At 42.5% G+C, this 25,154-nt stretch overlaps 2 protein-coding genes across 5 annotated transcripts; both read right to left on the bottom strand.

Annotated features, from left to right (window-relative positions):
* Positions 1-937: 937 nt before the first annotated feature.
* LOC311020550 (protein FAM13A-like) lies at positions 938-17,278 on the bottom strand. The gene is made up of 21 exons (XM_084020644.1): positions 17,064-17,278; positions 16,389-16,590; positions 16,008-16,217; positions 14,542-14,722; positions 12,935-13,106; positions 12,021-12,136; positions 9,169-9,381; positions 8,985-9,039; positions 8,541-8,632; positions 7,747-7,801; positions 7,087-7,170; positions 5,712-5,901; positions 4,863-5,112; positions 4,540-4,666; positions 4,030-4,111; positions 2,665-2,900; positions 2,420-2,503; positions 2,219-2,323; positions 1,829-2,043; positions 1,592-1,693; positions 938-1,152 (listed from the first exon to the last, which is right to left on the bottom strand). The coding sequence occupies exons 1-21, from the start codon at positions 17,091-17,093 to the stop codon at positions 1,026-1,028; spliced, it is 2,928 nt and encodes a 975-aa protein (XP_083876770.1). The 5' UTR covers positions 17,094-17,278; the 3' UTR covers positions 938-1,025.
* A 674-nt stretch (positions 17,279-17,952) lies between these two features.
* LOC311020533 (monocarboxylate transporter 9-like) lies at positions 17,953-25,154 on the bottom strand. Of its 4 annotated transcripts, none has more exons than XM_084020617.1 (6): positions 24,185-25,154; positions 23,817-24,070; positions 22,526-22,669; positions 21,435-21,530; positions 19,841-20,719; positions 17,953-19,561 (listed from the first exon to the last, which is right to left on the bottom strand). In XM_084020617.1, the coding sequence occupies exons 2-6, from the start codon at positions 24,013-24,015 to the stop codon at positions 19,377-19,379; spliced, it is 1,503 nt and encodes a 500-aa protein (XP_083876743.1). In that variant the 5' UTR covers positions 24,016-24,070; positions 24,185-25,154; the 3' UTR covers positions 17,953-19,376. The 4 variants fall into 4 exon arrangements, with proteins under 4 accessions (XP_083876743.1, XP_083876744.1, XP_083876745.1 ...); XM_084020618.1 differs by having other exon boundaries at positions 24,189-25,154; XM_084020619.1 differs by having other exon boundaries at positions 24,849-25,154.

Here is a 25,154-nt window from a genome sequence, read left to right as displayed (position 1 = left end):
AAGGTATTAAAAACCAGACGTGGAATCTGAACAGTGCTAATGCAACAACCTCTAAAATATGTATTCACCAAGTCTTTAGTGACCGAGTGTGAACTACTTGTAAACCTTTAAAAAAAAAAAAAAAAAAGCATGAGGCAGCTCTGTGCAGCATGAGTATGGAAGCTGTCAGTACCTCTACCATAGCAAACGGTCGCTCTTATTTTATAATAATCTGTGGAAAGAAAGAAAGTAGAACCATAAACTGTGTTTAGCAGAATAAATGTGGAAAAAATATTTATTTTTTATTGATACATTATATAAAAACCAGAAGTGCACAATGTCAACAGCTCTATCAACAACTGTATTTAGAGGGAAATTAACTTCACACAGTCAAAAGGGGGGGATTAACACTAATTTGACAGCAGATAGAACTTGCACTACAATGCCAATGTAACTGTATTTTCCAAGGTGAACATGTAAATTGTCACAATTTAGATCAACTTTAAAATTGTTAATGCATATCATAGCACAATGTAGGACAAAAAAAAAAAAACCCTGACATGCACAAACACAACATGATTGTCTCATTCATTGCATTTAAGCTTACGGCAATGTTTGTGTCAACATAGCACTTTTATTTTGAAAAAAAAAAATGCAGTTTCCACAATAACGATGGACAACGCTGTCATAAAATATTGTTTTGGCAAAGACAAAAAAGCAAAAAAGTGCCATAAATATGCATACAGTAATCTTAAAATTACTAATATGTAAGTAACATGTAACATTTTCAGGCTTGTTATCCTTGGCATAAATAAGTGCTACATGACATACACTTGCTACATTAGGTTTGTCATTAACTGGGTCATACATGACAATGGATGTGTTATTGAGGGGGGGGGGATAGTTACGCAGCATTCCATTAAGACTGTCACCATTTCCATCAGTTTGATTAATGTAAAGTGCATCAACATCGAGCATGGCATGAAACAACCAGACTTCTCTGAAATGATCGAGTCGTTAGATCGTTAGTCCCACTGTGAATTCTCTCAACTGGTCTTGGTTGAGTCCTGTTGTTTACTGAGCAGGGCCTCAAGTAGACGGAGCTTCGCTTTGAGGTTCTTATACTGGCAGTACTCCTCGGCCATCGGCCCACGGTCCTCCTTCTGACAAGCCCTGTTAATACATGGAAGGGAAAAAAAAGATGCAAACCTTCAGTAGTTTCAAAGAACCTGCAGCAGCTTCCATAACTGGTTGATAGTCCCTATGTTGCCTTACTCAGATAGCTTTGTACAGTGTGTATTGTAATCAGAAACTTACTGTATTTACTTTGGAGGACTAACAAGTACAGTACAAAGGATGTGTACAGTTCAGAGCAAACGTCTTATTCTTCATCTCTTTTCCTGAGCTCTCTGTGCTGTATTAACGTTAAGTGAGCGTGCATTACACTGTCGTACTGTTACGATGGAAGTTCTTTCTGTGGATGTTTTTTTTTTTTCTTTGTTTTTCACAATGCATTGTTGAAAACCAAATGTTCCAAGTTTATTAAAACACATAATAAAAAGCAAAAGCCAAGTAGTTTGTGTGTGTGCGTGCGTGTGTGTGACACCTTTACCTGCCAGTCTGCATGTAGAAATGGTCCTCGAACTCTCGGAGAACATGGTGAAGTCTGCGCTTCTCTAGTCGTGCTGTCCTGAGGTGATCCAGTAATTCTGGTCTGTCAAGAAAGAATACAAAAAATCTCTAGATCGTTTAAATTGTCCGTAAACATCTACATTAGACAACAAAGAGTTGCAAAGGAAAGCTATTTGAAAAAAAAAATGTAATTGTCATCAAATAAATCACACAGTACCTGGAAGCTTCATGTAGTGTTGCCATGGTGATGATCTGTGGCTGGAAAGCCTTCACCTCCTCCAGCGGAGACACCAGAGGTGTTTCAGACATTTCTAGGGAAAGTGGGTGCAGCGACTCATCTGCAGACGCACGCCTGGAAGATATCAGTCGGAGTGGCTGCAGCCTGGGGCTTCGCTGATTGGGACGCTCTTCATCAGAGCCCTCCTCTTCCTCCTGTAGACACAGACAGACACAGGGCTCACTAATCTGTCATTCATAGCTCTCATATCTGGACACTAGAGGGCAACCGAGTGACACATCAGTATGCCACGTTTTATACAGTGGGTCTGTGCAGGACTAGAGATCTCATTGTTTTATATAAAGTAAATGGTAAAAGGTGTTGACTCACAATGGTTGTAATGGCTGTTGCAGCAGTGGTAGAAAGCAGCAGCTGCTTGAGAAGACGGTACCGATCGTAGAAGGGCTTCATCAGACACCGCTCCTGCCTGGTGCTCTGAAGACACAATAGAAACCACCATGTTGTTGTTGGTGGTAAAGGAATAGAAAGAAAAGAAACCAACAATGGAAGAATGAGATGCGCTGGTCTCACCGGTCGTCCGTGCAGACTCTCAAAGTAGAGCAGACACTTCTGTAAACTGGCCTTCTCCATAGCCATCTGGAAATGAGACATCTCCTGCACATACAGGCAAAGTGAAAACTGTTGACAGGAAATTTCATACATGCTTAGTTTCAGCCTTTAGTCTTTTTCCTCTTTGCTTATCCAGGGAATCAGACCACGAAACCCTTATTACAATATGTGTATGTGTGTAAAGAAAGCATTACTGCAATAGAAACCTTAACAGTGTCAGGAAGACCCAGCTCTCGTCGTCGTTCCTTCAGTCTGTTGGCTATCACGTTGACAGTTTCTTCCACATTTGGCTTGCTATTGCTGTTGTTGTTAAGTTGCTGCAGCTCAGTCGCTGTGAGTGCTGCCTCCTTCTGGTCTATGTTAGTCCTGCATGTTTTAGCTGATGGGTTGAAGTCTCCCTGCCCTCTCAGTCCCCTTTCTCCTGAATGCCTCAGCTTCAGCTCTAAAAGTGGACAACAATTCAGAAACAACATTCTATGAATTTTGTCAACATAACTTTTTTGTGAAATTTTAACATACTATAGTTTAATTTTTCTTAAAAAAAAAAAAAAAACTCGACTAAAGCTTTTCATGACCGTTTTAGACATACGATGCTCAGACTTTGTTTGACATATGATACCATGGCTTTTAATGACTTTTTAATTATTTTCTACAACATTCTATTATTTTTGTCAACTACTATACTATGAGGTTTTTGTGAAATTTTTACATACTAAACTGACGTTTTTGTGAAATTTTAAACATATTATAGTATGACTTTTTTCGAAAAATCAGACGATGGCTCTTTATGACTCATCTCATCTTCGACCGCTTATCCGGCGTCAGCTCTTTATGACTGTTTTGGACATATTTTACTCAGAATTTGTTTGACAAAGGAAACGATGGGTTTTATGTTTTACAACTTTCTATGATTTTTGTTGACATAATATTCTATTACTTTTTTTTATTTTAACATACTATAGTATGAACTTCTTTAAAAAGAATAGTCGATGGCTCTTTATGACTGTTTTGGGACATATACTCAGAATTTGTTTGACACACGATATGATGGGTTTTGATGACATTTTACAACATTCTATGATTTTTTTGTGAAATGTTGACAATATACTATGCCTTTTTTTTCTCGAAAAATTAGACTATGGGTTTCATGACTGTATTTAGACATACTATATTTAGACTTTGTTTGACATATGGTACCATGGCTTTTTATGACTTTTTAAAGATTTTTTACAACAGTCTATGATTTTTGTCGACATGTTATACTATGATTTTTTGTAATATTTTATCATACTATACTATGACTTTTTTCAAAAAATTATAAGTTGGCTCTTTATACTATGGTATGGCTTTTTTGTGAAATTTTAACATACTATAGTATACATTTTTGTGAAATTTTAACATACTATAGTATGACCTTTTCTTCTTCAATACTTTAACATTTTATGGCATACTATGCTATACATTTTTATGACATGAATATGAGCGTTTAATAACATTGTATGACATTTGTTGTGACAGCTTTGTTAAATATGAAATCCTATACTATATGTGTTCATAGTTAAGAAAATGACCTTTAAGCTGCTTGCGAGTCTTGATGAGCTCCTTCATTAGTTTAGCCACCTCTGGATGTGCCGTCTTGTCATTGTGGGCTGGCTGAATAAAACAAACACACTCACATCATTAAAAAGACAAGGTCTCTTGCAGTACATGTAACTTCTTATCTACTTTGTCCCCTGAGTTCTAATTTTATCAACATTATGTCCTTTAAGAGCCTTCTCAATCAGAAGTACAAGGACCCATTGTATAACAAAATGTAATGTTTCCAATGTACCAGTAGAGGGAGTAAATCACTCTAGTGTGATGTTTGTGGTATGCATCCAAAGCATAATTTTAGAACTTGAACATCACTAATTCACACCCAGTCAGACACTCACACACTCAAAAAAACAGGGAAAAACAACAAGCCCATCCATGGCACAGTGAGACCTGATTATTGCTCTGAAAAAAAACTGAGCTTCACACTCTGAGGCAATAACCAATAATCCAATCATTAGCGGGGAATCTCGGATCCCTTCCCTCACCTTATAGTGCTTTTCCTGTTCAAAATGCTCTTCAAAACGCCTGATCCTCTTCTTCAGGGAGTGAATATGTCTGTTGAGCACCGAGATGGAGCCCTCGTCTCGCTCTGTGTGGACACTGCTGCGAGCCCTGGAGACAGAAAGACACGCACACTTTCATGATATCAGGACTGATAAAGTGCATTTAACTATCATCTACATCAGCAGATATCATCAACGCGGTAGCCAGGCAGAAATCCTTTGCTGTGCATCTGTATGATGTTAGCACTGTGATCATTTTAAACCACTTCTCTTTTGAGGTCCAGGTGTAAAGCAACTTGACTTACATGCATATGTGTTGTGAGCACGGTGGAGAAGGGGCTGCGTCAGGGTCTAGATTGTAGCGCAGGCTGTGACTGAGGTTGGGACAGCGTGGCGAAGGAACAGGGCAGTCGCCCGTTGTAAAACGAGAGAGGAGTGGGCTGGTTTTAGGGTCTGGTGGACTTGGCGCGGTGTCGTTTCCTGAAATCTCCTCAGAAAGAATAGCGGTGGAGAAGACAGGACTGTACTCTGGTGAGTAAGGTGATGGGGTGTGCACTGTAATAGAGAGAGGGAGGAGGTGGGAAGAAAACAAGAAGGAGTCAGGAAGGGATCAAGAAAAAGAAAGAGGATGAAAGAGGGACAAATAACTCTGATAACTTTCTTTTTTCTTTCCTACTCTACAAAAATACATACATACAAAAAACACATTGTTGCAACAAAGACATGAACATTAAGGACAGCAAGACAAAAAATGTAAAACTGCTACATTACACACTACGTTAGTGTCTAGATAGCAAAAATACTACATATCATTGAATACATATAGCATGTCATCATGCCACAGACGGCTGTGCAGGGATGCAACGGTAACAGCATTGCACCTTGTTATTTAACAAACACCAAGGGAATAACAGCAGCTAGGAAGATGCTCTGAATGAAAGCAGATAATGAATTAGACTATACTATACATAATGGTTATAGGTTTAATTCCCAATGTGGCCCCAAAGGCTGAAAGTACTGTTCTGTGAGGTGCTTTGGACATCATGTGTCTAAATAAATTGAAGACAAAAGTAGATTAATTAAATGATATGGCAATGGATATTGAACATTGGAAGTTTGGAAATCAGTATATCTCTTCATTGTCATTGTCTTACCAGACTGTGACGGGTTGACCTGATCCAGAGGAGGTGATGATGACGGCGAGTGAAGAAGCAGCTTGTGGATCTGCTCTTCAGTACAAAGAGGCTGTGGCTGCGCAGGTAGGCTATCCTGAGCTTGGGGGTCTACCGGTGCGGGCACAGATCCCAAGTCAGCCTCCAGCGCTTGTAGCTTGAGGGAGGGGCTCTGGAAACAGAAGCAGAACATGGCTTCAGGGATGCAGACGGGCAGCGGCTGGAGAAGTCAGGAAGATGTGTCGTAGTTTGCGTGGAGGGGATCTTCAGCATTTCACACACTGCTCAGGAATCGCCTGAAGTCCTGTAAAACCATTTTACTCTCCTATGAGAAAAAATATTTTGGCTGCAGCGTGGTTCGGAAGAGTTGCAGGATGAGGTGAGATGACTGGTTGCCTTGTCCGCCTGAGAAAGGAATGAGTCAGAACCCAGTGAACAGAGCTCTATGAGCAGGCTGCTTTCGCCTGTGGCGGAAGTACGAGGAACAAACTTCTCAAAAAGCAAAAGCAAAAGCAAATCTTCGATCATCCAAGGGTCCCAGTCAGTTACAAAAACAGACAGAAATTGCCATTACAAGCAGCACATGTGAAGCGGTGCGTATTCTCAGTGAATGGACTTTCCTCTGCCGTAGCTCCCCAAAGAGAATCCCTAAATCCACATGGTTTCCTTTTTGAGCGGCATTCCCGGCACTTCTGCTGCTGAGCTGCCTCCACATGGATTATTCAACGCGCATGGAGGAAGGGGGCGGTGGGAATACCGCTCATGTCAGTGCATGTGGTGTGGGTGTGCGCATAAGGGAGGAGAGAGGTACTGTATATGACGAGGCGTTTCCACGGCAACGTTGTCAGACCGAGCTAAGGAGCTGCTGGGAGTCACGTAACTGGTGTACGAGTGTGTGTGCGCTATTGGATCTATATGCCATGAATTCTGATGCACAGTTAAATTGTGATTGAACTGTACCAAAAACGTTCTGAGCTCAGAAAGATGATTTCATTCCAGGCTCTTTTTTTGTTTGTTCATTTAGATGCTCTGACATCATTCTTTGCATCATCAGCAGCAGCAGCAGCAGAAAAGGGCTTGGCTTCTCCTCCTCCTCGGCTGTTCATTCATAAAATAAAATAAAAACACTGCTTTGTGCGTCACACAGAGGAGGTGGAAGGATGGAAGGGAGGGGAAGGAGTGGAGGAGGCTGTTATTACTGAAGCACAACACCCACAGGCACGCAAGCTCACACCTAGCGATACATAAATACACAAAATCGCTGGAGGTATCAGCTGTCCTGTTGTCATAGATACCCTCATCCTAAACAAAGTGTTGATTTGTAGATCTAAAAAGACTGTGGGGAAGGAGAACTTACGTCATGGCTGTTGTTCCTGCCTCTGCAATCATTGTGTCTGTCACGAGAAGCACTACCTCCTCCTCCTCCGTCTCCACTTCTCCCCTGAAGAAACCGACAGCATACTAACTGATGAAGTCTCATTCCTGGAGCCCACTTACTGACACACCAGTGTGGGCACACGCCCCCATGTACACGCAAAATGTAGGTTGCAATGACACAGAGGGATAATTTTTTTTTTTTAAGAAACTTTTTCAATCATGGTCATTTTTTCATAAACATAAAAAAAAACAGATCTAGTAGTCAAAGACAAGACTTGTTTTATGTGTATTATGGTTTAATCTGGCAACATTGTTCTATGTCAGTCCTGGTGTCGATGAAGACAAGCAACACAACAGTTTAACACCTTCCCTTTTTACTCTGGTTGTGCTGAGAATCTAATCACAAATTAGATGACATCACTTTGAAACTATTTCTCATCTAAAACCTTAGGTGAACCGACTAGATTTAAGGCTCTTTCAGTGGTCGGTCAGTCTTTATGTGCATTCGTGCATTACAGTTTGCTAGCTCGGAAGCCTAAGGCTGCACACTCTCAGACCTGGCTATCACAGAATGAATGCATTCTAATGTGAGCCAGTGGAAATTATTTGGAGACGGCAGCAGATGACAATGTCCGCTTACCTTCTCAGATACTCTGGTTTTGGCTTCTGTCTTGTACTTCATGCAGCACAGCATGCTGAAAAACAAAAGGTTGTTAACAACAGACAAACACAAGAATGTCATTGCATTTTTTTTTATATAGTTAATAGTGTAACAACAGAACCCTGTGGTTCACAATCCATGTGTTTTTAAATCACATTGTGCTCTGTCTGCATTAATAATCATTACTGTATCAAATCTGCTCAAAGGCAGGTCTGCCCAGCGTTGTCTGTAGAGGCCAGACAGTCATTAAGGTTACAGCTTATTCATGTCTGACACTAATGAGGCATAACCGAGAAGACCTGTCCTGTTGCCCTGTAGAGGCAGCGCAAACAAAAAGTCACTGTGCCACCGTGCCAGGGTCGACCTAATTCAGCTAGTCGGTCGGCTCCACGTGAGCGCCCGCGGCAAGTCAGTGTTATTTGGACTGGAATCATATCAAAACCATGACTGTGAGCAGCACACTGCTCTGATAACCTATTTCTCAACTGACTGCAGGGCTCAGAGATGAGCTAAACTGAGATGAAACATGGGGCATCCAAAGGTTTTCACATTTTAACTGCTTCAAAATTGCTAATATTAAAACTGCCGTTATAACTTCTTCTCTTTGACTTGAAATTGTCATTAAATCGCAGTTAAATTCTAAATAGCTAATTTAAGAAAATGTGAAATGAGAGATTTTTTTTATTCTACTTAGATGTTATCTGTCAGGACCAACAGATAAAAGGTTGCTGCTGTAATCTTGTGTAGTCTTCTTGCAGGAATCTTCCTCTCACCTCTCTGCATGCTGAGTTTGGGTGTTGCTCTGTGATTCCTTAGTTATGCAGCTCTCTGAAATAGATGATTTCTGGCCCGCATCTGTGAAAACCTGAAAAACAATTCAGTCCATGATATATAACCTTCCACTCACCTGTTGACCTAAAAGATAATCCTCTTTAAACATTAAAAGCATTATGTGTGCTTGTTTTTTTTTTATTTTTCACATCTTTATAGATGTAGTTATCTATAAGTTAATGTGAAAGATCATAACACTGTCACTGAATGATATTCACAGCAGGAAATGGTGAGTGCTGGAGACAGTTTAATAAGCTGCAGAAAGGGAGAGAAAAAAAGAAGAATGAAAAACGTGAAAGAAAAATAATAAACAAAGAGTAGAGGGCTAAAATAAAATAAGAGAATGCACACTGTTGAACAGTGGTCATTGATGGGTCATTCTCTACCTCTTCCTCCTGTGATATAGGGGTGGATGGTGTCATCTTGTACTGGGAGAAGGTCCTGTTGATAAAGAAACACATTTAACTCTAGAGGAGTTCTACAATTCCTGTTAAATGAATGAAAATGTATTATATGTTCATCATTTAAGGTGAAACCCATCACCTGTGTGTGTAAAAAAACAAAGCTCACCATTGTGTGGTACACTCCAACTGCAGTGGCCCTCCCTGGAGGCTTCTGTGTGGCCTGTTCTGGTGTGGGTGTTGTTCTGGCCTGGGGTCAGTAGAGCTGGAGATCACACTGCCTGCCTCTGTTGCGTCACTTCTCTCCTCCAGAGCCTCCTGGTCTGGAATCAGCTTTTGAATGTCAGCGATGACGTCTGCGCTGGTTTCCAATGTGTCAGGACTACGGAGAGTCACAAAGAGTAGCAATAAGGCATTGACAAGAACTACTGTTCTGCAGCTTCAAATGTTCACACAAGCCTATTGGGTTCTGACATGAATTAATTAAATGTTAAGATAAGTTGATCAATTCTTCATGAATCGTTTTTGGTCCAGATGGCACTACAATGAAACTAAGATAGATCCATGTTGTGTTAGCAGGAATAAAATACATGTAAAATCTAAAACAACAGATTTAAAGTGCATCAATCTGCATAGCACGAGACTAACATGAGTTAAGTCTGGAATGTCCAGCAATGAAACTCTGAGAAAACTGCTGGCCTCGGCTCCAGGTAGCATCAAGCAGGTCATGAAGCAGCAGTGCTTAATCTAATGCTGCACTATGATATGACTCATGAAGCTCTAATGAGCAGTTCCAAGCCAAAACAAGCACGAAGCAGCCCATCGGTCACTTGCTTAAAGTGGAGTATGACATCAGAGCTGTAAGCTACAGCAGCAGCAAGGAATTAATGTCAGCTGTTTAAGCTATTGTCACAGAAAGGGCCGAGCATTATGAATATACTTTCTTTAAGTATTCCTTCCTTAAAAAATCTCCATCTTAACAGAGCCTAATCAGACAAGAAAAAAAGACTCTTGGCATTGATAATTGAGAAATATAGAGAAAAAAACTGCATACAACAGTGAGCATGACATAAATGCTAAGATGCACACGTTCACTCATTTCTTTACGTGGAGATGACAGCATGCTAAGAATAGTTTTATGCATTATTGACTGCTCTAAAGCAGCTTACTCTTTTCTTCTGTGCCTAAGACCACCTTGTATTATCTCACTCACATGTTTGCCAAAACGTCTAAACTCACTAGCATACGGATTTATATGCGATGGTGAAGCTCGCTACTTCGGAGCGACGGAAAAAGTCAATGACATCACACTCAAACACAACAATAAAAATTACAGATGAGAAGTTTGATACTGTTTTTTTTATTATAAAAATCTGGCTTCATAGGGATGATTATTCATATGTATCGACCAAGAAAACGCCATTATATTATATAATATTATATTATATTTCTTGACCTATATATTCAGACTTGACCTAAGAAATGGATCATTTTAGGTATAAATGCAATTACTTAAGTTCAAAGAGACACTGGAAAATAAATAGCTTACTGAAAACCCTCAGTTCTTTTTCTTAGAATCAACATCGACACTAAAATCAAACCCTTTGTAGGTATAATTAGACTAGAATCAATATGGACTGTGACGTTACTGGGAAGTAAAGAGGTCCAGACATTTCCAGACAGAACGGCATGCAAATGCTGCACATTTTTGGAGAAAGAACAACATCCCAGTAACAAATCCCAATTGGACATGTGCAGAAGAAGTTAACAAAAAAGGACACCATTCCTTTTTGTTTAGGCCAAAATGAACTTAATGCCAACATTCTTCTCATTCTCACAAAGGAGACATGTGATAACTTCTGGATCCTGTGCTGCTCTTGCCATGAAGCTCAAATAATTAAATAAACAAAATAGATTTTCACACCCCCACATTTGTTGTAGGTAAGTCATTTGGACACCCTCAGTTGAGGAAACAGGGCTTGGATTAATAGATCCAGGATATATCAGATCCAGAGAGATACACAGTTGATGATGCAGGATCTTAGGCCTGCTAAAACAGATGAGAGTGGGAAGTGGTTGGTATTTGTTTGCCCTATGAGTGCTAAAAAAAAACACTTGAAGTGGTGAAAACACATAAGACTGGCATGGTATAGCTTCTTCTTGAAGCTTGGCACTCAGCATGATGATATAAAAATAACAATATATGTAGGAGTGCCCACATATGTCCATTTTGGATGTAATTACCTGAGATAATGCGCCTACAGAGGGCACCTGAATAAGAAGTCCACATTCTGTACAAGTTAATATTTTCTTACTCTGGAGAGTCTTAGCGTCTGGTTTTCTTTGTAAGTATGACGTTGTTGGTGTAAGACCTGGACAGCCACCAACCATTTCCCCAACTCAGCTGGGACACACACGCCATGTTGGACCTGTGCAGCTACATCTAGCAGGGACTCTTCTTTAAACTGACACGTGAGAGTGGATACATTACAGTCTGGTCAGTCTGACCTTGGCAGCCAATCTGCTGCATTTCCTTGACCTCCATATCAAATGTTGTTGAGAGTTCACATAGCACTTAATAGCCACCAAGTTCAGAGTGGGAAAAGTTGCCCACAAGCAGATGGCAGCTAGTATGTACATTCTGTCTGGGGGACCAATTTGACATGGTTCCACTTGTCTGCTTCTTCAGGCAGCAAAGCTACTCTGCTATTTTTACTTGCTATTAGACTGAAATCCAGCTGTACAAGCAACAAAAAATGTTCTGTTGCATACAGATACTGCATTTCATGGTTTCTGTAGAGTGGTTTTGTGACACAATTTGACAACCTCCAACCTGACAACTGACTTGCTCAATACAGAGTCAATACAGAGCTACAGGGTTAAAGGTCAGGTCCCAATTATTCCCCTTGTTGTTCAAGCAGAAATATATCCATCCATCCATCCATCCATCCATCCATCCATCCATCCATCCATCCATCCAGTGCAGGTACAAAGTTAGCAATGCTAAGGTGATAACAGTACCTGTTGAGTTGGGTCCGTATCGTTTGGTTAAAAGCACTGGTCACCGAAACTGAAGTGGTCTCTCCCTCCAACCTCTCCAGACTACTCTGCCATGAGTGACAGCTGCTAGATCCGACCTACCAAGGACAACAAGGGTAAATAATACACATACACTCTTTACGCTTTATCTTCATGCATTTACTATAAACACGGTTTCTGGATATAGAGGGTAAGGGGTTTCCATGGGAAACGAATGACAATAAGCCTCCAAGGACAAAAAGGCCTAAATCATTTATTGACATTTGTATGACATTTTTTGTCAGCACTTCCTAGCTTTATATATCAAGAATACCCAGTGATATAATTAATCATTTAACACAACCTGGAACCAGATAAGTGGCTTAGCTCCACAGCTACTGTTGCTAGCAGTGTCAACAGTGTTTGCTACAGGTCTGCGGGCGATGACTCAAATTCCACAAAATAGGAGCAGCAATCCCACTAACTAACAGGTATGTAATCTTCAGCCCACGACCGCATACAAAAAATATCTATAAATAATAAATACATAAAAGAAATTATTTATATATATATATATATATTATGGACTGGCGACCTGTCCAGGGTGTACCCTGCCTTCGCCCAATGATAGCTGGGATCGGCTCCAGCCCCCCCCCCCCCCCCCGCGACCCTGAATACAGGATAAGCGGTAGACAATGGATGGATGGATGGAATGAATTACTTTTCACAGCTTGCATAGACCATGGAGTTCAAAGATCAAACTGTGACGCCACAACCCCATAACCCCTCAAAATAGTTCTGTGCAATGGATAGCGCTGTGATTATATCACAGAGAAGTAAAAGAAAAAAACAGACCATGTAATTAAATCAATAACGCAACAATTTCTTACAACGGGAAGAAAAAAACCATGGTTCACCTCAAAGTGTGAAAGAGCAGAGAGAGTAGGAGGAGGTGACGAGGAGGTGATTGAGGAGGCCACTATGTCCTCGGCGGGGGTTGGAAAGAGAACCTCCTGATGCCTCAGAAGATGGAGCAACAGGGCATTGCACACGTACTGCTCCTCCAGCATCCTGGGTCCTGAAGGAACACTGCACAAAGAGAAGATGGGGAACACAGCAACACATGTCACAGATTCTATGTAGCATACATTCAAAAGTGTCCTCCTTTAAGTGTTGCAACAACCATAATGGAAAAGGGTTCCATCTAGTGGAAGGAGGCGTGTACAGCAGTGAACCGACAAAAGGTGAATCAAAATCCAACACTCAGGAAACTAATATTCCCACTGTCCAAAATAAACAGCTAGGCAGGGAAACAACGTGTTTCACTTTGAAAATGGCGATGGTTCTAAATTGTGATACATGTGCAGCTTCTAGTTATAGCAGTCACAATATGGGGGTGAGGGCCACCTCAGACCAAAATAGTCTTCAGATGTTTTCCTGGAAGCAGCTATTTGTTTATATATACCATGTTGTGTTTGACATCATCGATTATGTTTATTGTAAGGCTTATCCTCAAGGTTAACATAGCATACTCTTTGGGATGAGAATGCAAATCATTTGAGTATTAATAGATCTGTGTTTACATGGAGGGCAGGTCGACTGGTAGGACATGACAGGAGAACCCTGACACATGGATTACATAACGAGGACAACAAGCTGTTAAGAGGCTTGGATGACAAATATGCACGTTATTGGGCAGAGGCCAAATAAGCTGTCACACATGCTGCATGGCAAGAGCATGTGCTTCAATGTCATACATATGACTTGTAGAGTGATAGGGAACACACAAAAGGATGCAGCTTCAAAGCTATTCTGTGCTAAATAGTTGCTTTGTTCTGCTGGACATTGCCTCGCAGCATGTATCTCTCATTCATTCTCTAATCATTTTCATTCAAACCATTATACCATTCGACTCTTCCTCCACTATATTTCTAATGCCGGCAGGACCAGAAACAAACCTCCAACTGTCTGCAGTTAGCGCAACACAAACCCACCCCAACTTTTTCCAAGTCTCTGCCCCAAGCTATAATCATCTGACGTTTTCCTGTCACATGGAGAACTTTACAGAGTGAGTGACACCGCATTCCACTCACATGCTGTTAACTTTCAGAGAAAACAGAGCTGGCATAGACGAGACTGGGAGATCAAAGGATGGGGGAAGAGTTGAAAGGATGTTGACCGAATAGAATCCGCCCTCTCCACTGTGGCAACAACTGAAACAGTCTTGTAAGTGTGTCTCTCTAGAGATTGGGTTTTTTTACAGGGATGCCTGCCTTCTGTAAACAGGAGGGGAAAAGTGTGCGCCATCCTTTGGCGTTATCAACCATGACCCACACCCATTTCCTTTAAGGGACAAATCTGACTCCACCCCAACTTAGTAGTGAAGCTGTGAAAAAATGTAACAGAAATGTTGCTCTCGTGACACTAGACTGTCTGCTCAAGCTTAACGTCAGATTGTACCCAGACTGTACTGACGTTGGAGGAACCGTGTGTCCCAGTACAAGTCTGGACAACAGCAACTTACTGAAATAAACAAGGTCCAAAGATGGATGCCAGACTATTCGCAGGCATGTGATTTGAATGATTGTGAGCGGCCACTCTGGACAGGAAGTGGATGAGGTAAGACAAAACAATGTGGTTGTCATCGGGGAGGTGACAAAGCTTTTCTCTCAGAGACTGGTTGATCTCTGCCTCATCCGCATATCCTAAAAATAAGCACAAACATCAAAAGAGCATTGATTAAAATGCACTTCAATCACTAAAAGTTGGCATCTATGAATGTTATAACCAGCATCAGATGCACATTAGTTTTACACCACTTTTCAGCCTTAAACATATGAAATTGAAGAATATAAGCAGCCAAATACAAGAGAACCACCCATTTATAAACAACTATCATACACACATAAAATATACAATCATTTATCACTTTAAAGACACAACTTTGGACTCTAGTCATTTCAGATGGGTATTTGTTAAGTAATAGTTGATGCCCTGGTGTTGTCTACTGTTACTGTAAGAGGGGACGACATCGAGCACACCGCTCCACAATCTACAAGACACTGTAGACCTCTCAACTTTAAGTTTGTTTACACTCTTTTACATTTGTTCCCCACTGAAGAGATGGAAGCATCCCAGTGACATTTTGATTGAGCTCTGTAGTGCCTTCTTCAAATCTAAAGACCAATAGCGGCATTCATTGTACCACGCACACAACGGAAGATCAAAGACCATTGTGCCCACATCTGGCAGAGATCTGGCTCCAAAGTGGCATCCTGGTTCAACTGCAATTTACAGGCGGACCAAAGGACAGAGCGCAGGACTCCAGTGTGATGAGAGGAGGCGGACTCTGTGTCTACATCAATGATGCTTGGAGTTCAATCAGTCAAATTTGATCAACAATGTTTCCCATTTATAGTGGCTTTCCTAGAAGTCACAGATGCATCAGTGGCTGCACAAACAAGCTCCAGGCGTGTACTTCAATTTATATTCGCCGTTACATTTATCGTTTCCTTTCCAGGTACATCATGATAACACGTTAGGTAAGTTAACCATGGTTACTGCTACCTGCAGACACCGTGATCAGGGTTTGCTTTCCTGATATGCAACACACCTTGCTGCATTAGACCTCCAGAAATAAAGTCACATTGTAGGTGACCGCCACCCAGAGTACAAACAAATGAATTACAATCCAAATAAAGACAAATGCAAACAAAGGGAGAACAGGCTCTTACAGCATGTTTAATGTTAAGATGCTGGCCCTATTTACTGCCAAGTGAATTCACCAGTGTTTTTGTTGCATCTTTTAACATTCCCCCTGATGCAAAATGTACTACTGTTTTTGTTTTGTCATGTTTTTCTTGTAACGCATCAATGCACTAGGTTTACACTGCTTTTCGTTGTCCAACCCTGTGTTGCAGAATGATAATAAATTATCCTTGAACCCTTTAATTCACCCAACAATGCCAGTCCAACATGTTTGCCTAGTACCTGTCAGGCTCAGGACCAGTTGTTTGCGGTGCGATTCGGGTACTATGGGGGTGGGCATTTCTCGAAGGAAGAGTTTGAGTACTGAAGCCACGGTGCAGACATCTTCCTCATGCTCCAGGTCCACCATCTCTCCGTGATCCCACCGCTGCCTCAGCTTTCTGGTTCGCACCACAGACCCACACAGGCGGAACAGGCCCCGGTAGTGCATTCCTGTGACAACAACCAAGTAGATTCCATCAGTATGATGTTTGAATATTGTTTTGCATTGAGAGTGCAAGATAAATATCGAGGGTAGTAAGGGGAAGGGAGGGAGGGATGTGATAAGAGTTGATGAAAGATGAGCAGGGGAGTCACAGAACAAGTAGGATGTGTCTCAATTACCATTTTTATCCAGGAACTCCACCATGTCTCTTAGCACAAGAGGTATCCCACAAAGCATCTGCCCATGCTCTCTCAGTGTTTCAAAGGCAACACCAAACACACACCTGGCAGACAGTCCAGGCTCTGACACCTGGGTGGGAGCAGTGGGCTCCGGGCTGACCTTAGCACTGTGTTTCAGGATGCTCACAGAGGACGGGTCACTCTGCGTGGAAACAAGAGGACAGGCAACAACTGACTAATACAGAAATCATTGGCCCAACATTGGCTATAGTCCCATAGCCATAACCCCGCCTGCATTTGAATAGCACCTTCAACACCTATGCAATCTAGTGTGTCGATCCATGTCATGATGTGAAAACGTTAGCTGATTAGCAATACACATTATATGCTAGGTGTGGACACAGTGGTATGTTTCCTCGATAAACATTTAACTAGCTAATAAAGGCACCAGCATATAGCCAACGCCATGTCACCAGATACCGCATTTCCATGTCACAACAACAATTATCGTTAGCTGTCTATTTTCTTTTCCTGGTAATAAAATTGTGAAATATGTGCTCTGACCTTTATAACTTATATTAATAGGTCAAATTCCCCTCCACGAGATAAACATCGATTGGGTAATCAACTCGACAATACCGAAGAATGTAATAAGATAACCGCAGCTAAACTTACACAGAGTGACACCGAAGCGCTCGCCCCCATGTTTTAGCTCACGGGAAAACTCTCCATGTTTTCACTTGTAGACGTATTTGTTTCCCTCCACGACATGATGAGCCGCCCTCAGAAACTCTCAGAAAGTTCGACGCGCGACCAACTATGTCCGCCGTCTCCCCTCACATCTCCACGCCGGGCTCACACTGCTGTTGTTGTGGAGAGGGTTTGGCTAGCTTCTCACTTCCCCACCGTTAGCTACCCTGAAAATTGTTTCTATTGCTTGTCACGTGACACATGTGTAACCATGGTGACCTGTGACGGGGTCGCCAGGAGAAGGAGAAGCAGACTGCCTCTGAATGCAATGTGTAGGGAAATGGACCCCGGAGAGCAATGGATAGTTTTCTTGTTGAGCTTAAACGGAAAAATAACAGGGTCAAGTCGAAGATGTTTTCGTGTTATGCATGTTATACATCGAGCACACTTAACTTGTCCACTCACTAATATTATTTACCCATCAAAAAATATTTGATTGACATGACTTGTTAGTGATAACGAAGGACCTGCTTTATGCATTTGGTTGTCTATCTGCATTCTGTGGGTTGCCATTGCATATTTATTGAACAGTCTATGGTAATTTAATAAAGATGGAGCTTTGTGTGCCTAAATGGTATTTGTTTTACATGGGTTTCTGGCAAGGTTATGTGTTGGGCTGTTTTTATTGAATTGGGTGGGTTTTGAGTTGTGATTCGGCTGGAAACTGGCAATCTGATCTGGCAACATTGCAGTGTATCTGTTTACTGCTAACAAATATTGCCGCAAGGGTATTTACTGTATTTACTTGGGACTCAAAATGTAGTTCAATCTCCATGATATATACGTGACAAAGCGTGGCACTCATGATCATTAATCTAAATATCTTTTATTGGCACTTTTTAAATAAAATGATATAATAAAACAATAACATCCATAAATATCGTAATACTGGCATAGAAAATAAGAGTGGCTAAAGGTGACAGCCAAACAGTTTCTCTTCTAGTTCAGTACTAATTGTACTTCATCTGCACCTTGTAAATACCCTCTACAAACACAGAAAGCAAATGCTATTATCCCAGATATACCCTTATGCCTGAAACTGGAACTATCAAAAATACATTATTTGTAGTGGTGTACTGAACAACATTCAAGTGATTCTAAAAGCCTACTGCAATGCATTCATTACAAGTATGATCACGATAATCAACTTCCAACTTAAACAAGAACAGTTTCAGCTCTATGGCCGGTTTTGTGCATATAAAAATCACTAGTACGTAGGACTTTACAAACTAGTGCTAATACAAAATCTTATCAAACAATGCACACCCACACAATCCGATGCACGTTTGTGAACATGCACGTGTAGACACATACACGCACAACATACACATAAACATATACCACACACAGTGATGGAAAATGACCAGCATGGTCACAATCCATGCCAGCAGAGGTCATGATAATCATGCCACAAAGAGGACCAACATGCTGTTGTGATTGGAGATACATTAGGAGCTCTTCAGTGTTTTACATGTTTTTGAATCAGCATAACTTTAAAAAGTCTGTTTGATGTAGAAACCGGAGGTATGTGGAAGTCAAAAATGATCTATAAAGCAAGGCTTTTGTATTGTTCCAACAGGCATTATGTGTTGACAGGCATTGACTATCATTGATGCTTTGGAAAGATACATAGCAGTGTAATTCAAATATATAATAAAAGCAAAATACAAAATAAAAATGTGTTGCTAAAATTAAGATTATCAAAAAGCACTCCCTCCCTCATTCTGATCCCTGTATTTACTGTTCCAGTGAGATTCCTGGGAGAATCATTTTGTGCATTTGCAGAGAAGTTCCAAATGTTTGAAATAACCACGCAACAATGTTTTTCTCCCGGACACTATGAACAGCACCATGTCTTTTTTTTTTTTCCAGAGCTACAGCAAAGTGAAAACCAGTGTTTACATAAACACAATGTAGAATTTGGGAGATGAACAATATTGTTCAGTAGACCTCGAAAAATGAGGCAATAACAATTTAATCAACACAGTCCAACCTTTAAAAAGATCTGCAGTGTGTGGTTTGAACCTGAGAAATGCAGGCAAAGTACAGAGGAAAGGCCTGTATTTCAAAAACCTCTGGCAAGTATTTTGGTATATTAGAACCTGGCAGCAGAATTAAGGAGCAAACTTCTGTAAAGACGAAGAAAGGAAATTCCGTCAAGAGGTGGTCGGGGCATAGTTTATCAGCGGACAGCTGCTGGGCAATAGGGGTTTGAGTCCTCATGAAAGGTGCTTATATTCAGGCTACAGAGGCAACTTTTTCACAGTTGCTGGTGTAATGGACGTCTGGTCTGTCGTTCTCAGAGGGCTTCTTGTTCCAGCAGGGAAGGTTGAGCAGAAAGAGAATGACTGCTCCCAGCTCCACGCAGCCCCCGCTGAAGTAGAACGCCAAGTCATATGACTGAGTCCAGTCGAAAAACCACCCTGGAAAGCGATGATAAAAACAGTGTGAGCACAGTCAGCAGGAACTCGTTGAACTCCTACAGCAGTCAGCAAAATAATGACAGACTGGTTCCTCATTGGTGTCAACACGCCTTTTCCTTTGCTCTGCCTGCCTGATTTAACATTTAGACTTTTTTTTTTTAAATGTCTCTGAAATATGATCTTACAACAGGGTTTATCTCTGCACACATAATATCTGCACCTATCTTACCAATACGTGTAGCACAGCTTCTAAATTTAGATGAAGAAAAGCCCTCTTACCGACAACAGGGGGTCCAAGCATGATCCCAAATCCCCCGAAGAACATGAGGATGCCGTGGGCTTGCGTCAGTCTGTCTAAGCCGACGATGTTGGTGGTAATGTAGGAGGTGAGAGACCAGTTTCCAGAGAAGAAACCCAGGATGGCAGACAGGATCTGCAGTCCCAGATAAGTCTTCGTGATGGGGATAAGGAGCAGTGCCACACCTCCAGCAAACATGGTGAAGGCATACAGATAGATGCCATTAATCCACCTGATGTCCACCAGCGTACCCAGCACTAGTTTACCCACGCCGGTGGCAATGGCCCCTATTGACACCAGAGGAATGACACTAACTTCTTCACTGAGTCCCTCACTCTGCGCGACATCCTCTATAAAGAGCACAGGAGGGAATGCCCCCAGACTGAACAGGAAGATAGCAATACAGAAGGACACCATGGATTGGTCCTGCAGGATCTCATACATGGAGTGCATGTACTTGCGGTAAGCCTGCTGCTTCTTCTTGACGACCTTCATGATGGTGAACCCAGCCAGGAAGCCGCCTTTCTTCTTCTCAGTCTGAACGGCAGAGTCTTTGGCATCAATGATGATCAGCAACTCCTTGACCATGAGAGTTTTATCTGTGGTGGTTGACGTGGAACCTGCGGTGAGCTTCAGGTCATCCAACGGGGGCTTCTCGAAAAGCTGCTCCTCCGTGTTGCGTTCCAGCGCAGCCTTCTGTTTGAGGTAGTACCCTGGCATGTTGAGGGGCCTCATGAAGCCCGCGCAGGCCATGAGGTTGAGCGCTACAGCTCCGACGATCAGCAGGCAGCCGTGCAGGCCGTACAACACGATCAGCTCGTTCTGAGCGGAGGCATAGATGAACGCTCCAACACTTGTGCCTGGGGGAGCACAGGTAGACAGACATTGTAGAATTGTATGTGATAATGGCACTTTTCAAATATGGCTGATGGGATGTTTTTATTTGTAGAAAAATGTGACTATCTTGATAAAAAAAAAAACTGTCATCTCCGGTTCCCAGGTTGCATTCATCTATGTTATACTGGTGTGTCTTCATAATGGGCTTAGTTACACCAGGATGAAAGGCTCAAGTCTGTTTAAGCCCTGAGCACATCAATGATGGGTGTGTTCAGAAGTGGGTTTCTTCACCTGTAAGCACACCCAACAATGATGTCAGAGTGTACTGACACAGGGTGGAATACACTTCTACACCACTACAGTAAGGTTAAACCACTGGAGTTCAGCAGTTAAATTACCCTTAAATATTCAGATTGTGAGGTGGCTCAGTAGTTCTGAATTAATAATAAACTTTATATTTTAAAGATTAACCTTGAGTGCTTCTAATAACCCTCAGCCATAATAACTATTCTCTCTAATGCAGCTAAAAAATATTAACTATCCCAAACCGTTGCCAATGAAGTTTTGATTCTGATCCAAACCAGATCTAGTCACTAGTGGGCAGTCCACGTCCCTACCTAAGAGACTACTCTGCCTTTGCTACACTACAGATGTTGATCTTGCATGCATGAAAGTAGTGACCATGGAAAACTGGTGTGCACCCAGTGAGTGCAGGGCAGAGGGAGGGGGTGGCAGTACCTGTGGTGACAAGACCGAGGGCCAGGCCACGTCTCTTGTCAAAATACTGACAGGTGATCGTCAACGTGGCTGCAAAGACCAGACCACAACCCAGGCCTATGGTAGGAGAGAGGACACGGACAGACCCAGTAAGGATTTGCATTAGGGAGAAAGCTTCTCACTCGCACAACAAATACACAACAATAGAAATTCAATTGCACAGTACAAATCAAGAAAATGTGCTGTTTAAAGACCACGTATATTTCATCCAAATCATAGACTGTATATTAATCTTCTACATTAGTCTGCTCTGTGTATTTCAGTGAATTCACTCACTATGAAGATGCATTTACATCAATCTGTCAGTTTAGAGGGTACTGTGCAATGCAATTTGCGAAACATAAAAGAAAGCATGTCATGAGCAGTAAACAAGCCGCACGTGGACATACAGCCACCGCGATCGTCTAAGGACATCTCTAAAAATAAATAACCGCCTTCAAATATGCATGGCCTCCCCTCTCCAGTCGCGCCAGTGCGAAAGACAGTGTTGACCGTGAGGGGTGCACGAGGATTAAGCACGGCTGAGCTGTCACTTAACGCACCGCAACAGGTGGTGTTGGGCTCACGCAGGCACACCGGTGAGGCTGCAGAGGCAATAAAGGGTCACATGGGGTGCAGGCTAAGCCATAATGTAATTTTTCTGTCAACATCCCGAGAAAATACAAACATGAATGTCAAACGAATGGTGCGATGCTGAAACATGTATCTTGTCTCAGATTCCACGTACTTTTAGTGGCGGTGGTTTTCATTCAATGTGTAATTTAGGATCCAGCCAGCCTCTCATGTTGCATAATAGTTGGACTTAGCATGCACCCCTGCTTCTATCAAATTATTATATAATTCTTTTTACGAGATACGAGATGTTAGAGGGATAAGGAGCTTAGTTAACTCCCTTGAACAAAGTGACATCAAACACTTTTTTTCTTCTCGCACTGAAAAGACACAAGCCTCTACCAGACGGGATGTTAGCATTAACTTGTCTCTGGGAGGGCGGCTCGCTGAGAAAACACACAGGACAATGGCCACCAGGTTATCATCAAGTGTTTTCTTACCGACCACGATCCCGTAGGAAAAGATCAGGAACTGGACATTTGGAGCAAAGGCACTGAGCATCAGGCCACCCGCCACCATTACGCCACTGAAGATGGTCACGGGACGAGCCCCAAAGTTGTCCACACAGGCACTGCAGATAGGACCTGAGGGAGGAGAGGCAGATACAAGAGGAAGCAAAGTCAGTGATGGACGAAGGAAAATGAACAAAGGAAGTTATTCTGAAGAAACTGTGCTCCTTGTTGTTTTCTGGATGTTTTTTGAGAAAATCAACGCTGACTCTTGTTGAAACCGTTATCATTTCCTTCCATGTGACCAGTGTTAGGACAGCAGAAACTGCAGTGTTGCAGCTGTCTGGCAGATGGGACACATGTCAAGGACTTGACTGGGCCTGAGGCCAAATCTGTCTAGTCTAAATTTTCGCCTCACCACATTGAGGAAGAGGACAGCAAGAAAACAGGCTGAGCTGGGTGAGCTCTGCCTGATCTATCAATCTGATCCAGTTTGCACACTGAAAGGCTTTGTTTTTTCAAATGCCAGCTTTTACCATGGAGTTACATTTGATCTTCTCTTATTGTCTTGGCCTTTCTGTATCAAATAAGCAAATGTAAACACAAGCTTGTCTCTGTGTTCCATCCCTATCTGTTTCTCAATCTGTCTTTCTTTCCCTCCCTCTATGGTCACATTACGAGCTAAGTCCTCCTACATTCATAGGATGGATGACTTGCACTTGCTTTGCTCTCCGACAAAATCAATAACAGCAACTCTGCTCAGGGAGCCACAAAGTGCCCATCTCTGTCACCGCAGTGCTGTTTCTCCCCATCCCGTTGAAACATTACAGCGAGGAGACTTCTTGAACACCTGACGCCATAGTAAACATATTCCTTGGCGGGGATTGCCCCATGACGTGGTAGTCATCCATGGGTTATGATGATTGGGCATGATGTGGTAAGATGATAGGTGTAAAGGTGAGTGTATAGTGCTCTACTTTGGGCACTAAGCAGATTGTATCTCCCTAAATCACACTTTAGCTGATCTATTACCCATAATGGCATGCAGTGCCAAAACATCAATTAACTACTCAGCATGTACTTATCAGATCATCCTGGGGGGGGGGGGGGGGGGGGGAGAATAGCTGAACACACAGTTTTCACCATTTGCATATATCTTTCCAAAGACACTCTAAAAAACTTGACAGCACCCAATAATTCAACTGCGATCACGTTGGCCTCTTTAACCCCCGTGTGGACCCATGTCGAGGACTATTACAGTGTAACAGCGTGTGCTACTCACTGGCTATTAATCCCACTCCAGCAACGAGGGAGCCCACCCAGGCCGTCATGCCTTTGCCCTCCTGGAAGGCGTGCAGCCACTCAGGGTACAGGACGCCCACTGACTGGGGAGATCCGTAGGCCAGGAGCTGGGCCATGAAGGAGGCCACAACAATCGCCCATCCCCAGCCGCCGTCCAGCACTTGGGCAGATGGAGCCATGGTGCTGATGTTACTGCGGCCCTCTGGGATCTGCTACTCGACAGAGGAGGGGTTCCTGGGAAAGACAAAACAATAAGAAGTCGTAAGTTTGACAGCAAAAATAAATAAACGACCAGCGGAGGAACATTTCTTTTTAAAGGGGATCTACGACAGCTTCCAAAACATACACTTACGTGGTGCCTTGATGTAGTGAAGGCTGCTTGGCCTGGGCAAACAGGCAGGTCACCTGTGGTAGGTCCTGAAGAACACACTGACTGCAACTTACCCGTAGGCAACAGCCCTTTTTGTCCCTGTCTCCATATAAACCACACCTTGGAGGAGGGGAAAGTAAAGACAACTGCACTGCTTTGTGCTCCCCCAGGGGGGGGGCTGCACTTTTAACCCGCCTCCTCCTCCTCCTCCGTGATTCAGCTCTGATCCTCAAACTCAAGGAGACACATGTCTCCTGCGCTGATTCTGAGTTTCCCACACCTCTTTCATAAATAATGTAGCCCAGAGCAACTTTATCCATCACTGCGGCAGCATGAACTCCCTTTGTTTACAATGCGGCTTCTGATGGAGAGGATTGACGGAGTTGGTGCAAAAAAACCCCTTAGCGTTTCAGGTGTTTGCTAAAAGGTCTACATCACGTTTGAAGCGACTTTTCTTTTAAAATTCCAATTAAAACGCAGTCATATCCAGAGGAAAACCCGCTGTATGATTCAAATGACATCATCTCCGTTCACCAGCTGCAACAAGCGTGTCTCCTCCTCATATTATATCGCATTACTCATATACAAACAAATCCACGTTTTGCTTGATATATTGTTTTGTGTGAGAAACACATGCTACACTCACCTCAGCGTCTACAAATACAGCAGCAGGACCCTGCAGAGCTGCGCGCTCTACGGGAACTCTCCATGGAGGATGGTTCGCCTGTTAAAATCCCGTCTTACTAAAATCACTACAATGACATACAGCGAGAGAGCATCGGACGCGGACGCTGGCGAGCTGCTCCTTGTCTGTTATGGCCGGGAGTCAAGGAGAGCGCTCCGCTTCAACAATGCGCATTTCCATCCGTTTCACACCGCTTTGTAGCCGGCGACAAAACCGGTTCAAAGCTGTTCTTGCTGGTCCAGGAGCAGCTTGAGCGCAGCTAC

Source organism: Eutrigla gurnardus (genome assembly GCF_963514095.1).
Source record: "Eutrigla gurnardus genome assembly, chromosome: 11".
NCBI classification, from domain to species: Eukaryota; Metazoa; Chordata; class Actinopteri; order Perciformes; family Triglidae; genus Eutrigla; species Eutrigla gurnardus.
The sequence above is the reverse complement of the archived record's forward strand: the minus strand, read 5'-3'. Positions and strand labels throughout refer to the sequence as shown.